The sequence below is a fragment of the Mustela nigripes genome, chromosome 7, assembly GCF_022355385.1.
Source record: "Mustela nigripes isolate SB6536 chromosome 7, MUSNIG.SB6536, whole genome shotgun sequence".
Classification (NCBI taxonomy): Eukaryota; Metazoa; Chordata; class Mammalia; order Carnivora; family Mustelidae; genus Mustela; species Mustela nigripes.
Window position 1 is genome coordinate 58185280 of NC_081563.1, and position 18605 is coordinate 58203884.

The 18605-nt window shown below is 45.5% G+C and overlaps 1 protein-coding gene and 1 pseudogene across 1 annotated transcript; both read right to left on the bottom strand.

The window, feature by feature from the left end:
• Positions 1-1995: 1995 nt before the first annotated feature.
• On the bottom strand, positions 1996-9350 carry LGALSL (galectin like). Its single transcript, XM_059405971.1, has 5 exons — positions 9258-9350; positions 8360-8431; positions 8148-8236; positions 7107-7284; positions 1996-5125 (listed from the first exon to the last, which is right to left on the bottom strand). Exons 1-5 carry the CDS (start codon positions 9291-9293, stop codon positions 4982-4984), a joined length of 519 nt encoding a protein of 172 aa, XP_059261954.1. The 5' UTR covers positions 9294-9350; the 3' UTR covers positions 1996-4981.
• Positions 9351-16487: 7137 nt separating this feature from the next.
• LOC132022538 (large ribosomal subunit protein eL19-like) lies at positions 16488-17489 on the bottom strand (annotated as a pseudogene).
• Positions 17490-18605: the final 1116 nt, after the last annotated feature.

An 18605-nucleotide genomic window follows, 5' to 3' on the forward strand; every position in this document is an offset into this window, starting at 1 on the left:
CTCCCCTGTCCCCCCACCCACCTCTCCTCCAGCAGCCCCCAGTTTATTTCCTACAGCTAAGAGTCTCTCATGGCTTGTCTTCCTCTCTGATTTCTTCCCTTTCAGTTTTCCCTCCCTTTCCCTATGATCCTCCACACTATTTCTTATGTTCCCCATATGAGTGAAACCAGATGACAATTGTCTTTCTCTGATTAGCTTGTTTTGCTCAGGATAATCCACTCCAGTTCCTTCCATGTCAATGTAAATCACTCTTTTTGATGGCTGAGTAATATCAGGATGTTTCTTAAAAATACAAAGTCCTGGGACCGACTCCAGACCTATCAAAACAATCTTCCAGGAGAGACAAAGTGCATGAGCCAGATGGGGGTTTGGGGGAAGAGGGAGAGGGAGGGTCAATCCTCAGTAGGTTCCATGCCAGTGCAGAGCCCAACACTGCTTGATCTCACAACCCTGAGATCATGACCTGAGCCAAAATCAAGAGCTGGACACTTAACCTTAAGCCATTTCTGGGTGATTCTTAAGCACACTAAAGTTTAAAGCCGCCAGAGTCCTCTGTCAGTTTTATTCACTGATGTATCTTGGTGCCTAGAACAGCAATTAACACAGCTCCATAAACACCTGTTGAATGAATGAGGCCCTCAAGCGTTTGAGGCATTTGGAGGCTCCAATTATGGTTATCTTCCACACCACCTAATCCACACTGCTGTCACACAGCAAGTGTAATGTCATATTCCACAAGGGATCCTCCTAGAGAGGCTGTGGGGCAGGGGAGACTCTCCCATCTCTGTCCAACAGCTCAGCAAATTGTCCCTATTTTATCTTTTTTTTTTTTTTTAAAGATTTTATTTATTTATTTGACAGAGAAATCACAAGTAGACGGAGAGGCAGGCAGAGAGCGAGTGAGGGAAGCAGGCTCCCCGCTGAGCAGAGAGGCCGATGCGGGACTCGATCCGATCCCAGGATCTCGAGATCATGACCTGAGCCGAAGGCAGCGGCCCAACCCACTGAGCCACCCAGGCACCCAAATTGTCCCTATTTTAACGGGTGCCCACATAGATGCCATTCTGCCTGTACTTAACCGCAAAAACCGTGACAGAGACCAGCCTCATAGCTTTGCATCCTTAAAAATTAAAATAGGGGGAAATAAAAACAAGACATAAGTAGGACACCAGACCCAGCCTGTGAGTAAATACCTCTCTACTCATCTCCCATAAGTGAAGCTGGGGCAAACTTCTGTAAGCCATGGTTTTATTTGCAGGCAGAAGAGCCAAGGAATCAAGTTTCCTTACTAATCATTCAAACCACAGGAAAGAGAAGATGGGGGAAATGCAATCTTGCTTTTGTATATACAAAGTGCTAAGACTATATTTAATGATTTATTAAGAAACCACTGCATCCTTAGCAGGTAGATGGATAAAGAAATTTGTACATCTATACAATAGAACACTACTCAGCAATAAAAAAACTATTGATACGTACACCACATGAATCTCAAATGCATTATGCAAATGGAAAAACACTAACCTCAACAGACTAGATACTGTATGATATTCTTTATGGGACACTCAGGAAAAGGCAAAACTACAGGGAGGTGGCAGGGAACAGTGGTTGCCTGATTAGGGTGAGGAAGGGGGATAAGTTTAACTACAAAAGGAGAGCACAAGGGCATTTTTTGGGGGTGATGGAACAATTCTGTATCCTGCTTGAGGTGGTAATTACAGGAATTAATGAATGTGTTAAAACCCATGGAACTGTACACCAAATAAAGTTAATTTACTGTATATAAACTATATTTTAAAAACCCCATTGCACACACAACATAAGCTCATTAGGTCTCTGAGACCCTCTCCTTCTCTTGATCAGTTTATCAAGGAGGGAAACATGAACGGCTGGTTCTTGGGAGCATGTATGAAAGGGAGAGAACACTGCTATAACACATGGTTTAGGCTCAGTATATCATACCTGGTGCCAAATTTAGCATTTTATAAACTGGAATCATTTTGTAGAAAATTCCTTTATTATAGTGCAAATAACTTTCAACAGTGACATAATAATGTAAGAACACATTTAGCAACATTTTACACCACGCAGTAAATAAGAAAGTGTTTCTTTGAAAATATGTCATCATAAGAACATTATTCCTACATTAATGCCGGAAAATGCCAAGGCTCTTTCTCTCAAGGCAACAGGGCTCCCTCCCTCTTTTTGGATATTTTCTTAATAGAAATGAAAGGATTTGCCATTTTAACAAGTTGCCATCATTTCCCAGAGTGATTTCTTAGGGGGTTTTGATCTGAGGTTGGCAAGATTTGAAATGGGGTTTCAGATTTTAAAAAAATAATAATTTTAAGACAATTCTGGGACAGCCCAGAAAATAAAGTCACTTCTATTAATTTTTAAGTAGATATATACATTCACTCCAATTATGATGCAGAAGTGGACAGATTGTCTAAAGCCTGCCTTTTATTCTCCCAGAGCCTGATTGTTATTTATATTCCTTGGTTTCCGTCATGTTGCAAAATTAGGGCTCTGGTCAGAAATAACTCCTTACATACCCAAATGCTTTCCTGTGAAGCTTTAAATTGCACTTTCCACCCTGAATTCTCACCTTAGACCTCACATGCCAATGAGAGGCAAGAACACTGTTTCCAGTTGACAGCTAATGAGTAACACAGCACCCGCCCCCTGCTAATTGAGCTCCACCTGAATCAATCCATCACATCATTTAGATTAATTCCAGCAGGCTCATCCAAGAGGTTCCCACTGGGCCTCTCAGAGAAAGGGTTAACAGTGTATCTTTAAACTGAACTGCCTATGGGCTTGGCAGCTAAGCTGTTAGCTGATCAGCAGAGAGAACAGTGTCCCTTCCAACCAGCCACAAGCCCAGCTCCTCTGGTTTCTGCTGAATTATGCAGTGCATGGGGACGGACGGCCACTCAGAGGAAACCTCCTGTGGGGGTCTTCCTCCAAAACGCCTACAAATATAGTTTAGGGTGTCCTCAAAGTGTCTGCATGAACACACCTCAAAGTCTAGTGGCTTCACAAGCCACGAGAAGTGAATCACAGGCTTGCAAGTACCTGCAGCCAAAGAAGAGCCCTCTTGGCTGAATATGGCTGATTAAGTCAGCTGGTACATAAAGCTTTTCAACACTCAGCCAGTCTTGTTGGATAAAGTTATCTTCTTATATAACGCGATGGAACTGTGCTAAACAGTTTCAAAGTTGAGAAGAAACCAAATATATCACCTATAAAAAAGTCACAATTTTAGTTTGCTTTTTCTTAGACTTTGGTACTGAAACACTGTCTACATTCTCGACACATGGAAGTGACGTGGGCACTTCCGTGCCTCTGCATGTCGTGTAAAAAAACGCAAAAGCGGAGCAGGACAAGGACGTGTCCTAACATGATGCAGTACGCTGTACAAACAAAACCTAAATTATATATAAATACATCCCCACCCCAGCACCCCTTTGTCCTCCCCCCCACCCCCACTACCTGACCAAAGCAATGCCAAGGGTCCTTCTCTCTAGCGCCAATGCACCCAGACTCCAGCCATCCCTTGCCAGGCCGTTATATTCACACCACGACCACCTCCTCCTGGAGATGGTCTGCGGTCAGATCAGCTCCACAAAGGCAGGGAAACTCTTACAGCTCAATTTGAAACATTCACACTATTGGCTGGACTCCAGGGATCTGGAGTCCTGGGAGTTAACCTTCCAGATAAACTAATTGGATCATTTCCTAATCTGGATCCTCCCCCTGCCCCCCACCCCCATCCTAATGTCTCAGCGCAGCTAACACAGTAGGAAGCAGCCTCTCCTCTGAAGTTCCAAAGACATTGCTTAGGGATATTGGTGAGGGTCACATAAGAAAAGTTAACACAATGACCTAACAGCTTAAGTTGATATAAATTATTTCCAAGTAAGTTATCTGGGGCCATTTGCTTCTGCTTTACACTGCATTCCAGAATCGTTTTCATAGTATACTTTGAAAAGTTTATATAATAGTTATTTTAAAAATGGTCTCATATATTTTCACCTAGTTTAATAACAACTTAACGAGCTGTTATAAAGACCTAGGGAAATGTAGTTAATTAGTCTTAAGGAAGCCAATACTGTGCTAATTCACAGTAAGGAGAAAACATGATATAAATAGAATTTATGTAATTGTTGATTACTTGAAAAGCAATTTTATCGAAATGTTGCAAACTTTCCCCAAAAGCACTTAGAGCAATTTATATCAAGAGATCCTAAGTTTAGGGGTATGGAAGATAACAATTCTTTCATGATTGTAATATGTAATTTTCCCCTTTGGACCTAAGATATCTGTACATTCAAAAGTTCATAACTTGCTGTTTTTGAGACATTAATCATTCTCTAATACATACATTGAGTATAAATAAATAACTAAGAGAAAGCTTTAAAAATCTGAATTAACATTATGCTGTGCAAAAACCAAAAAACAAGAAAAAAAAAAAAAACCCAAACCAACCAAACCTTGAACAACCTACATTCTATGTAAATACCCTGACTAAAATGTCGGTTGTGCTACACACTTCACTTCAGTGCAGAAATGAGTTGATTTCGGTGTACCGTCTTTGTTGGCGGTGGTGTTGTTTTAAGTCTTTAGCACTTTTGTTTCTAAGTATCACCTTGCTTTGAAAAGATGAAAAACTTGCTACCAGATCACAAATTATCACAAATCCATGTCAATATAGTCTGAATAAAATCCAGCATAAATGTATTACTTTGTTCTGGAAATAATGGCTCGGTGTCTTTGTTCTGACAGCTTCCTAAGGGCAAACCACAGTTTGGAGTTGTCATTTTGGGTTTAAACTGCACAGAAAGAAGAGACAGTAAAGCCTGCTTTTTGTTTTTGTTTTCTTTTTAAGTCTCCAGGTCTTGCTAGCACTCCTTCCAGACCCACAGTCAGGCAGTTGCGGCACCTGATCCTACGTGAAACAGAGGAGGTTTAAACAGCATCAGCCAAGCTTAGTGATCTGCAGGTCCCCGTTTATCTTTATGGTGTCAATTGCAGATAACGTTTGAATGCGGTGGTAAAAATCAAAAAGTTGGTGTCCATCCACAAACACTCTGAAACGTGGGTGCTCACAGAGAATTTCCACCTAGAAGAAACATAATCAGAATTTCAATGAATCTGCTGGGGAAAACACACACACAATACTTTATTTTAGAGAAAGGCAACATCTTCAGCAGTTCTCAAACTCTGGAATCACACAGAAGTTTAACAGAGACCACTAGACTCCACCCACCCCCCAAATGTTCAATTCAGCAGGTCTAGGGTAAGATCTGAGAATCTGCATTTCCATCCCGTTCTAGCATGATGCTACTACCACTGGAATGAGGAACACACTTTGAGAACCACTCTTCTTCACTCTTCAATATCCTTTAAAGATTTTAATTGTTCATGCTTGAATACTTCTCCGTTCTCCAAAGCGACATAAAGCAGAACAGATTTATTTATATGGCACTTAATGCCTCCATGGTCATCCCCTGAACCTATCCCACCCCCAGAAGAGACCCTCACAGAGATCCACTGGCCTCCACTTAGTAGCATGTAATAACAGTCCAGGCACCCAAGCATGGTAAACATTAAAGCAGACAGAAGGTTACACAGTAATTACCACTGGACCAAGGATGTATAATTAACAAGGCTTTGTTAAGCCAAACAGAAATGCTGATTCCATATGGTAAAAGCTTTTTCTTCCTCTTTTCCTTAAGTAATTCGCTATAGATTTTAATCATTGGTTCTGTGCTGTGTATTTATTAAAAGCATCAGTGGCTACCATGTAAGAAGAGACTTCATATGTGATATTAGTCACATTAAATTCATATTATTACTAAAATTATATCACTAAGAAGGGCTGATTTCAGTTCAATTTGGTTGCTGGGGAGCATTATATTCCTCTTGGCAGACAGAGGCTCTGGTTACTCATATTCATGAGCTACGTATGCATTACGATTCATCATTAAGAAACTGTCACAGTCAAAAAAAAAAAAAATGAGATAAAGAAACTGTCCCAGTCAAGAGGAAGCTAAGGGGCCATTACCATTCTAGAGAAGGAGAGGGCACAGGATACGTACGGGTACCTTCCCCAGACTATGATTAGAAGGCAACAATCTCAATTCCATCACAGACATAAAAGTCATAGATTCTTATTCCCTCTACCAGATGGTAAGGTGAGAAGAAAAATTATTACTTCTTCATAAGGCCCTTGTGAATGTCTAGACAAAGAGCAACAGGTTAAGGGCAGTTGTGCTTTATTAGGCGTTTACGCAACATGGAACTTTTAACTGAGCTGTTATTATTGTGATGTGTGTTAACAAGGTGTAATATGGACAACTTCATCACCAGGCCCGGTGGTTCAGTAAATCCTGTCCTAACGCATTACCCACATTACTTGCACCTCTTACTCGGCACTGTCCTTCACAGAGGAAGGTTCTACTAACATTGCTTGGTTGGATGGGAAGTTTGGGTTGTGCTTCCTGCCCACTAGATGGTGGAGAGCCAAGTTACACCCATCCAGGTCCAAGGGAAGGAACTTGTCAGCCACAGAGCCTGTGACAATAAAGCAGACTGAGGCTCGTCAACCCAGAAGGAGAAACAAGGACCAGACTTCATTAGCAAAAGTAACAAGAGAAAATGAAAAGATTATTGCTATTGTTCTTTTAAAAAAAGTCACAACTAACAAGGTTTAGTGCTCCTTATAGGTTGGAAAAAAAATGAGGAAATTTCTAGCACTTATTATTTATTAATCAATCAGGATATTTTGGGACAGGTATAGATTACATGCCTACTACCAGGTTGAGTACTACACAGAAAAGTATTTATTCTTAACAATCTGGACATGGGTTTATTTACTAAATAAATGTACTGGGTAAACAGAGCCAAGAACTACTATGGAGAGTATTAGTTTGTATTAGCAAACAGAGCTCTTTTCATCATTTTTCTTTCTCTCACCATCAGGTGACAAATTTCCTAGACATGCAAAAATTTGGCGGCTTAAAGCATTCTTGGCATCTGCTGGAGGAGCAGAGCACCATCACTCTGCCAGCAGCTGGACTGGAAGTGCTCGAGGTACTCACCCTGAATGGCTGGTCTGGGATGAATGGAAAGTAAGGGATTGCGGACTGTTCTTCACCTCTTTCCCCAGATATACAAGAATTTCTAAGTAGCTGCCGGTCTGTGAACACAGCTTTGAGTTCAATGGCCACATCGGCGGGAGGGTCTTCAGAGTCACCACAGGTCAAGCTGATGGCAAAGCTGAAAAGAACATCCTCTCATTTATTCTGGGTTTGGCGATCAATGACCCAGGCTCCCCTAGTTCCTCCTTCTCCTTGGGGTTGGTCTGCTTTGAATGGGCCACTACTGTTTGCACAGGAGATTACACCGTGTATGCAGGAGGAGGATTAAAATGAAGCCCGACATCTTAATATTGAAAGGAGGCTCTGGTAAAAACTTTGGTGGAGGGGCGTCGGGGTGGCTCAGTCATTAAGCATCTGCCTTTGGCTCAGGTCATGATCCCAGGGTCATGAGATCGAGCCCCGCATCAGGCTCCCTGCTCAGTGAGGAGCCTGCTTCCTCCTCTCCCACTCCCCCTGGTTGTGATCACTCTCTCCCTCTCTCTCTGTCAAATAAATACATCTAAAAACAACAACAACAAACTTTGGTGGAGTTGAACATGACTAACATTAGGACTTTCCGATACCCCAAACCACCCACACATCTGTGTCTATATCCACCTCAGATTCTCAAAAACAGCCCCAGAAATTGACCAGGGGAAATAGTATCCTCTAATGTCGCTTGTCATTTATATTGATAGATCTTGCTCCAAGCACCATGTTTAAAAAAACCTTTAACGAAAAAAAAATACTTTGGCCTCCTTAAGGGTCAAAGAGAAAATGATGTGGGCCTATATTTATAATCTTTGATATAAATAGCTGTCTGGAGAAATGATGGCTGGGATTCATACACATTCTTTTCATGGGAACATGGTACTTTCTTGGCACTTGCAACTAGCAACACTGGCCATGGGGAGAGGAGGAGGAGCAAACAACCACAACAAGAGTGGGCAGGGCCTTGTAACTGCCTGATAAGCCTTGGGGTGAAAGGACTCTCTGTCTTACCTCTCTGGGTTGAGGTCAACAATGCCCATCACCAACACCTTCTTGCCTGGTCTCATGCCACCTTTAATGTGCCCACAGAATGGAACTATCTGCAAAGGATGACAGGAGAACAGGAAGTTTACTGCCTGTCTGAGAAGAGCCAAGCCCTCAGATCCTGAGTACCTGACCCATTAGAAAATGCAATTAGAAAGGAAAAGAACTAAACCACTTACCAGTCGTGGGAAGTACACGTCGGCTTGAACTGGAGAGCCCAAGGAGTTGTTTAAATGCCCATCATCTAGTTTCTAAAAATAGCAGCACACAGATTGGCTTTCCAGAGGATCTAGTTTTGGGGGGTGGGGGCTGGGAGGAGAAGGGGAGGGAGTGGGGAAGCACCTATCCAAGTCTGGCTGAATCCAGCAGCCTTCACAGGACACAGGCAGCGTCTGCAGATGCTGCCACCTCACAGCCCATTGAACAACCACATAAAGCCCGGGAACAAAACCCGTCCTTTCCACCCCGTAGCTAAGCTGCCGAAGATCCCCAGACCTTCAGATCTAGATCAAAATCCAGGTCGAGGCACGCCGGGGAGCCAGAGCCCCGCGTCGGAGGAGGGGAGGCCCGTCTTCAACCGCAAACGCCCCTGGACCCGCAGTCGCCCAGGCCTGTCCTGAGGGACGCGGCCGGGGTGCAGGGCCGAGCTCAACTTCTCTCCCGGCCCCCCTCCCGCCGTCCCGGCCAGACCCATTTCCAAAGGGGAATCCCCGGGACGTCGGAGGCGGCCGCGGGGCGCGCGCCCCAGACACACTCACACAAGCGCACGCTCACACGTGCAGCGTGCACACACCTGGCCGCCGGCTGCATGGCACGGCGGGGGCTGTCTGTCACCCCCACGCCGCCGTCCGCCCCCATGCACCCTCTCCGGTGCACCAGGGGCATCAAGCCTGCCCCCCGCAACCCCTCCAGGCCGGCAGCTCACAGCCGGCGCTGGCTAACAGGTACCGGGCGCCTTCCCACGCGGGGGGCGCCCGGCTGGGCCTCAGCCTCCTCTGCGCCGCAGCCAAGCTGAGCGGGCGGCGGCGTGCGGGGCCGCGGGAAGGGGACGCCTCGCGTGCACCCCTCCGCACTCACCACCGCGGCATCGCTGTCGGCCACCGATCCCGCCATCTTCTTGCACGGCGCGCCGGGGTGCACGGCTGGCGGCCCCGCGGCGGCGGCGGCGGCGGCGGCGGCGGCGGGGGGACGTGGGACGCGGCGCGCGGGCGGGGATCCCGGGGCGGTCCTGCGCCGGGCGGGGGCGCGGGTCCGAGGCTGGTCGGGCGTGCGCACACACACGCGGGCGCGCGCGCGCGCGCACGCCTGGGGCCAGGCGCCGACCGGGCAGGCTGGGCCGGGGTGGAGGGGGAGGGGAGCGAGAGGCGGCGCGGGCCGGGAGGTCGGAGGTGGCCGCAGCTACCCGGACCGGCGCTGCCGAGTGGCGGCTGCTTTCTTCCTCGGGGTGCTGCTGTCCCCTCCCGAGGCAGAAAGGTGACGAGGGCCGCGTCGCGCTGGCCCTGGGCGGCATTTAAAGGCCGCCGGGGCCCGGCTCGGGAACTGGGAACAGGGCGGGGACCCGGCTGGGCTGCCGCGGCTTGCTCAGCTTGCCCTGCCCCTCGGCCATTGGAAGGTGGCGAGAGGCTGAAAGGGGGAGGGACGGGCCAGTCGCAGTCGGGGCGTGCGGGAGGGCGGGGACCCTGGGGGCTGGGGAAGTGGGGACCGGGGCCTGACAGGTGACAGGTGCTTGTGGCACCTTCGCCCCTCCCTTCCAGCCAACCTCCTTCCTACTGTCACGTCCTGGGGCAGGTTGAACGGTGGAGGCCGAGGTCAAGGGAAGACTGGAGGGTGGGGACGGTATTCCAGAGCTCCAGATTTCTGTCAGAAAATTCCAACAAAGTGGAGCAGAAGATTCCTTCGGCCCTCTAGGGTAGAAAGATAATGAGAGGACTCTACATTTGTGTAAATAAATATTTGACCCGAAAGCAAAAGGCAGAGAGGACTCAGGGCAAGGACATTTTTTAATCCCAGGAAGCTAGGTACAGAATAAGCCTCTCTCTCCCTTGTGGACTGATGGGCAGGTCTGGGAGACCCTGGAGGCTCTCCAGGGCAGGGGTCTGGCTACCTCTTACCAAGCAGAACTGCTCCCAATGAATCCTCAGCCCCCACTGGGCCCTGTTTTTCACAAGTCACCTGCTCAGTGTGCGCCAATAAGTTTCTCACAGGAAAACTCCTTATATCCTTTGTGGAGTAATTCCCAGGGGTACACCCATCTTTTATTCCAAGGCACAAATTCCTTTTTGGCATTTCCACATTAGGATGATTATGTAACTTCTTAGATAAAGCTGTATCAACATACCCTCTATTAGGTGACATCTTGGCTTAAACATTCCATTGTATGAATCACCAGGGTGTTTTACGCTAATAAGCAGGGAGCATGTGTGACCTACTGCAGTCCCAGAGGGGCCCTCACAGGCTCACTTCCAGCCAGTGCTGCTGGCTCTGTGGCCTGGAACATCACTGCAGCTTTTGTGCCTTAGCTTTCCCTTTATGGACCAGAGCTAATCGTGGTAATCTCAGTCCAGTAGGGAGAATTACCTGCACACGTCTGTAATGCCACAGTCCTATCCTTTGTGTGCTCTGAATTAGACTCCAGTGCAACACAGTTGTGGTTCACGTTTTTTATCTTGTTTGCAAATCTTAACTCAAAATCACACCTTAGTGATTGTTAATATATTAGGAAGTTATAAGAAACTATTGACATTTTGAAAGCACACTTGGATGTATCTCAGTTTCCGAGAGTCTGGTATGGGGAAAAACCACCGAAGTCATTTTTTTGTCATTAGTTAAGCATGACACAGAACATCTTAGTGGTTAAAAGGCCTGTGCCCTGGGTTCAAATCCTGACTCTACAGTTTACTAGCTGAGTGATCTTGGACAAGTTTCTAAGCTATTCTGTGCCTTAATTTCTTCATCTGTGAACCAGAGATGACAGTGATGACAATAGTGCCTTCTTGTTGGGAAGATTGATGGGTTCTTGTACCTTCCTTAGAATAGTACCTGGCACATAGCAGCACTTACTCTACAAAAATACTCAGTTCCTGTCATGCACCAGGCACTAGGGATCCAGCAGGAATTTTTTGTTGTTGTTGATCTTCTCATGGGGAAATGCAGACCATAAACAAATAAATATATAATATGTCAGGCAATAAAAGTGTTAGAAGAAAACAGGAAAGAAAGTAAGGGGGGAGAGAGGGGTAGGAGGTAGAGTGATGTTATTTACATAGGGGTGGACAGGGAGGCCACCTCTGGTAAATGATGTTTGCTAAGACCTCTGAAGGAAGGGAAGGGGGAGGGAGTCCTTTGGAAGTCTGGAAGAAGAGATTTCTAGTGGAGGGAAGTGCAATGGAAAAGTCCCAGGTGAAGTATGTGAAAAGTGTTGGGTGCTTCAGGCAGAAGAGATAAGTATTTACAAATAGATTAGAGCACACAGACCAGGTGAGGATTGGCTTTTACTTGAGAGAAGTGGGAAGAATTGGAAGTGTCTGAGCAAAGGAGTGACAGAGTATTCCCTCTGTAGTAGATGCATCCCGCTGGCTGCTGTGTGGACTGGCCTTTGTGGGGAGGGGAGTGCCCAGGAGGGAGGGTAGAAGCAGGACTCCTGTACCAGGCCAGCAAGATATAATGGTGGCTCAGACACCCTTGGAACTGATAAAGATGTGAGAAGCTGTGGGCCCTTGATAAGTCCTAGCTGTTACCATTCTGCAGCTTTGAGAGTTCATACTGACTTCTGAGCCTACTTCCTCACCTGCAAAATGAAGTGTTGGGTTCATTCATTCATCCTTCTTAGCTCTTAGAAAGTTCTTTGGGTTTCCTGAAAAGATGTGTAAATACCATCTGAATTTGAATGGGTTTGAGAGTAAGGGCTGCTGAATGAAAGCAATCTTGGGTTGAATCTCGGCTTGATAAGTGATTTTATAAGGTAAAGAATAATCCTTTGATTTGTTTTGTAAGTGGAGTTGAAGATATTTGGATCGCTTGAGATGTGTTTCTTACATCTTGGGAATTTAAAAAACAGGAAGGTACTGAACTGTCCCAGAATACTTTAACGTGGAAAATTGCCTTTTATCCCCCAAATGCTTGATTCTTTCTCAGTCTACAGAATGTCTCATTTTAAATATGAAGAGGAAGGAGAAAGCTTGAATGACTTTTTATTACAATTAAAGCTGAGCAGAGTCAAACTACTTTATACGGGGGAAGGTTATTGGCAAATTAATTGCAGAGCTTTATTTTTATTCTTAGTTCTCTGGTGAAGGCTCTACACTTGGATTTCAGGCATTTGTGTCAAAAACAACATAAACCACGACTGTGACCCTTTTATGGGATACACCAGTGAAATTCCAAGATGAACTGCCTTACTACTGGAAACTGCTAAAAAGGCTAAAGAAGAGGGGGAAGGCCTGTCAAACAGATGGTTAACATCAAAAAAGAAGTATAAACAGGTCTTTGAAGATTTTGCTAAATGGTCTTCCCAGATGAAAAGAGTAGATCACTTCCTTTTCTCCTTCCCATTTAATGTGTTCTATTCATATGTGCGCATGCCGCATTTCTAATATTGGGAGGAGACTACAACATTGATGTCCATTCAACAACTGTTTTATGGGTATTTTGTTCTATGTATTTTGTATCTATGTATTGTATCTATGTTCTTTGTATGGGTGTTTTGTTCTATAATACCATGGACCAAAAAGAAATATTGGAAAAGGCACAAGTCTTGCCTTCGAGGAGCTTACAGCTCACTCTGGGAAACAATGGAAGAAAGTCATGGTTGGTAAGGTAATAAAAGCCTCACATCTCTAGCCTGAGCACTGAGTGGGGAGATTCACTCCCATATTTGGAGGATTAAGGCCGCTTTCTGGGGGAGGTGGCAAACTTCTGATGGAAATGTGTATAGCAACTTCCACAGTCCCACAAAAGCACATCTTCCAACACCACATCACAGTTCCACTTATGGCCTGAATTCTAAATCCACTCTTCCCTATTCTCTCTGGCCCAAGAACTAGCAGGAACCCTGCTTCCAGAGGCTGTGTTTTGTCTCCTGCTCTGGTGCAGAGACATGCCTCCCTCCCTTACACTGTGACTGTCTTCGTAGGCTTTCTGTGGGTCCTGATCCTGATGGCCTGATTTTGACCTTCCGACCACCTTTTTTCCGTGTGTGTGTGTGTGTGTGTGTGTGTGTGTGTGTTTGTAGACACTCTGGCTGGAGCGGGGTTTCCTAACCTCAGCATTATTGACATTTGAGGGAAATCCTTTGCTGTGGGGGACTGTTTTGTGCATTATAGGATGTTGAGCACTAGAGGCCAGTAATACCACCCCCTACTCCATGGAGAGGACCTCAGACATTGACAGATGGACCCCACGAGATGCGGGTGGGGAGTGCAAAATTGCCCCGGATTCAGAACCCGTTCTTTAGAAGATAACAGGGTTACTCTGGAAGCAGGGTTCTAGCTAGTTGCTGGGCCAGAGAGAATAGGGAAGAGTGGATTTAGAATTCGGGCCATAAGTGGAACTGCAATGTGGTGTTGGAAGAAATGCTTTTGCGGGACTGTGGAAGGTGCTTTAAGATTCCCGTTATTCATATATTTATACATGATACAAAATTTATCCAGTCTAATTTAGAGTAGAAACTTGCACACCAGAAACGCCTTCTTTTCTATTTGGCGAGTCATCAACTCCTTATACTACCCAAGTGGTCCCACAAGGAGCACCTAAGATGAAGCAGGACCCGTGAAAGTCCCCGTAGCTATAATTCCCAGCTCAAAATGTCTTTATAATATGGAGAAATTTGCATTCTGTTTTATCATATTGCATGTTTATTTTTGATTTAAATCTAATGTGCTCCCTGCACCTCTAAAAACAGTAAAAGGGAAACATCCCAAATGTTTACCTTCTTTTATCTGATGGCCTGATGCCCTTCCCATCCCAGACCCCAAATGGTGCTTGCAGCCTCCTTTGAGGAACAAGACACTGCACAGTTTTATCAGCCCATCAGGCTTTCAGCTCTCCATGATGGTCTTTGCCAGGCCAGTCTCTGCTCAGGATAAATATTCAAGTAAGCGGTAAAATACACAAAGTCAGCATCCTTTTGTTTACCTACTTAGGTAGGAGGGCACACATTTATCAAGCTATTTTTCTGTATTTCAATACATGATTAAAATTCTTAATTACTGCAGGAACTATGGTGACCATTATCAAATAATTATTTTAGACACGCACACATTTGTGTTGTACCAAAGTAATTAGAGGACAACCATAAAACTTGGCAGTCAATGGCAGTTCCTAACATTCCATTATTTTCAGTTTATTTATGAGGAAACTAGAACTAGCCTCCTGCTTGTGTTTTAATTACTTAGCACAAGAAGGATTGATTTCAGAAACCCTCGGCGCTGAAGGAGATCATGACGAACCCATCCCCTAGAGGAGTTCAGGGCTTCAGAGGGACTTGCTGTTTCTTCCCCAGGGAGAGGAAGCCTGAGAGCCGCTGGGTGCACCCTGTCCTGAGAGCTCACTCCTGGGAAGGGTGACAATTGCTGACGGGGAAGTGAAAGCCTTCTCCCAGGGAAAACAGAAAGAACACTGCTTCCAGCGTTTGGAATTGGCAGCATGAATGAAAGATATTTTAAGATTCTTTCCAGCATGGCACTGGGCGTATCCTGAGAGCCACGGATGCGCTTCTGTGCCTTCTCCCCAGCCTCACCTTTCAGCGATTCCAAGAGGCAGATCTGGTCTTTGGCCAGTCTTTTTGCCTACCAGGAATGTGACAGGCCTGTGTGACAGCGCCCCAGGCCGAATTTCACTCTTCTCATTATGCTCCATGTTTCGGTTTTCATTTGCTGGTTTATAGTCCTCCCTTTTATTGCCTCTATGATTTTACTTTCTTGTCGTCAGGTGGCATAAAGGGTTTCTTGGTTTGGTAGTTTCGTGGAAACTTGGGTGGCTCAGCTGGGTGGAAGGAGACCGACCCATTCGGATTCGGCGGTCATGACATTTGGAGATCCCAGCTAGCGGGGAGGAAAACTCAGGAGGCAGGCTGCCAGGTGCTCCTTTGGTGTTTAGAGGAAGTAGGGTTGAGTGACACAGATTTCTGGATTTCGTAAAAGGTGAGCTACACGGAGTAGGCATTAACACAGCGCAGCTCCTGGGTCGACCGCTAGCCAGGAGAGCCCTGGAAACGGAAACTTGGCATCCAAATTTGACCAAACAAAGAGATTCAGAGAAAAGAGACTTCATTTATTTATTCACTCATTTATTATTTATTTTTTTATTCTTTATGGAGCTGGGCTCCATTTTGGTCGTTACTATGATAATTTTTTCCTTTCCAAAGAAGGAGGAGAAGGGGAAGGGGAAAAGGAAGAGGAAAAGAAAGAAGAAGGGGGAGGGTGAGGAGGAAGAAGAAAAAGAAAAACAACCATACACATGCTCACACTTCGAATACTTGCTTCCTCTTCCACGTGACTTCCTTGAGAGTATGTCTGGTCTTCTCTGACTGTAGATTCCTTTCCTGCACACTGCCTCTTCCAACTGAAAATATTCGGAATGGGGCTAAGAGCTCCCCACCAACATGGCAATATAGCCCAGAAAATAGAAACAGAATGTTTTGAACCCAGAGGCTGGTTATATTCCGCTGCCAATCAGATAACACATTTTCTATCTAAATTTAGATTATCTGCAACGTGTTTATTTTAGGTCTGAATTGTTTAAATGATTAATTTATCTCACAGAGGAAGAGGAAGTGAAAAGTTGAAGAAATGTTTTAAATCGCAGAAGTTCAAGTTGGCAGTCTACACTGATGAAACTCATCACAGTTCATTCATTCACAGCCTTGGCCTGGATTGGCTAGTGTTGCTTCTACACCTAAGAATTAGTTGGAAATCTATAAATTCAGTAGGGCTTGGCCTAGATGTGACTTTTTAAGAATGCTGGCACGGATGCCTGTGTGTGTGTGTGTGTGTGTGTGTGTGTGTGAAGGCTGAGTTGAATGGGGAGGGAGGGAAATTTCCAACTTATCTTAAAAGCCAGTCCTCATTTTAATTACCAAGAATAAACACAAGTACATTGAGGAGAGGAAACAAAAGGCCTGCCCGTGCCTTTGATCCCATCCATTTAGTGCCCAGGAAAAACTCCATCAAGAGAAGAGAAGAAACTGATGCTTTAAAAAAAAGTTTTTTGTTGTTGTTGTTTTGTTTCTGTTTTTGCTTTGTCTTGTTTGTTTTTGAAATGAATGAGACAGAGACACAGTATTAAATTCATATCCTTTGAAGCTTTCTTTATTAACCAGGGTCCACCTTAACACTAATCTGGAATCTGCCCGCACACCACTGGATTCCTGGGCAGTCCTGCCCACCTCGCACAGGCGCTGCACTGAGTGATGCAAAGTAGCTCATTGCCCTGGTAATCGCAGCTTCTTCCCTGGACAGGTTGGCCCATTTCCTTCCTAGCTTGTTAGATTCCTCCCTACTCCTTCTGTTAGCTCTGAGCTCTTCTGGACAGGCTCTTCCTCCACCCGTCTTTAGTGAGTAGGTTCTCAGCCTGAAAGAAAATTAAAAACAAACACATCTTGTTTACATGCGGCCCTTCTTTGGAAAGCAGAAGTCCCTGTCTTTCAGGAGGCCAATACTCATCTCTCTCTCTCTCTCCCCTTCTCTTTTGGGCAGATAAAGTTTTGTTTTCTTGAAAAACTGATCTGTGTTATTGCTGAGGCCACTATGTACAGACAAAATAAAGGGAATTTTATTTCTTGGTTTCTTCCTCCTTGGACAGAGTCTTGATGATTTCCTCCATCTTGGTCTGGAGCCGCTCTTCATAGTCTTGTGTGCTCCTTGGTCTTCGATCTGTGGGCCTCAGCCTGGTCTGCCAGAAGCTTCTGGCAAGCCTTGTCTACCTTCAGCTTGTGGATGTGTTCCACAAGAATCGGCTTTTTCGTGAACACATAACGCTTCACTTTTAGGTACAGGCTGTGATGCACTTGGCGGTCAGTCTCCAGTGCAGAATTCTCATCCTCCTCATCCAGGTTACCTTCTGGGGCATTCCAGCAGGAGCAGAACCTTTTCTCTCACCAGAGCCCTTCTGGCAGGCCAAGGTATTTTTCCTGCACGGAGCACAGGAATGGAGGGTACAGGCTTCCAGATGATCAGTCTGTCTTTGATCAGTTTCCGGATCTGCCGATAGGCATAGGCACTGATGATCTCCTTGGTCTCCCTGGAGCCAACCAGACCTTCTTTTGTCACAGCAGAGGACCCTGGAGGCAAGCCTCTTCTGAAACCTGAGCATATCATGGCTGCGGCTGCCATGGCAGGAGGAAAGCCATCCTTTTTAATTCTAGTCACTGTTGACAGACTGATGCCATAGCCAGGACAGGCCAAAAAGTAGGTATCATCGCATTTCAAGGCAAAATGATGAGCTAACAATTATTCTAGAGAAGTTACAACCAAAGGTTGGCTCTAGATGATTTACAGAGATGATTTACACTGTCGATGCCAGGTGATAGGCTATAAATGGAAATGAGAAGGAATGGGCTTAGTGACAACAAATGACGGATGCCCTTTCTGAGTGTGGGCAGGATGAGTGTTTTTTTCAGGTCTAGTGATGGTTTTAATCTATGTAATATTGTTCATTCTCAGTGGCCTCCTAGTGGTGCATCAAACAGTCACAGACTCACCTAAAAGCCCTTTGAAATAATAATACAGTGTTAAAATAGAGTGTTACCCAGGAATCTTTTCGTAAGACATCTTCGTAAAGGCATCTTTTAGTAAATTGTAGCTCAGCTCCCTTCTTCAATGTTGAACTTGTGTTGAGCCAGCATGGTCTTTTATTTTTATTTATTTGTTTGTTTGTTTTTAGAAATATTTTATTTATTTATTTGACAGAGAGGGATCACAAGTAGGCAGAGAGGCAGGCGGTGTGGGGGGAGGGAAGCGGGCTTCCCGCTGAGCAGAGAGCCCGATGCGCGATGGGTTCAGTCCCAGGACCCTGAGATCATGACCTGAGCCGAAGGCAGAGGCTTAATCCACTGAGCCACCCAGGCACCCCCCTGCATGGTCTTTCAAAAAATAAGTTGTACCCCGTCAACCCTCCTTAAGATCATGAGGTGGGTTCTCGGTATTTAGAATGAAACCTTAATTCCCTTCCGTGGCTTTTAAGGCCTACGAGATCTGGTCTTATGTCTCCAGCTTCACTTGGGGGCCACACTCTCCTTTGCTCAGCTGCTCTTCAGCCAAAACTGGGTTCCCTGGTGTTCTCTCAGCAGCCAAGTGCACCTGTTATGCAGGGTCTTCTCATTTGCTGTTCCTCCTGCCTGGAATGTGCTTCCTTAGGCACTTTTCTGATTTGTCACCCTTCCATCCTTAAGTGCTCCCTCCCACGAGGGGCCTTTCCTAGTTTAGGCCC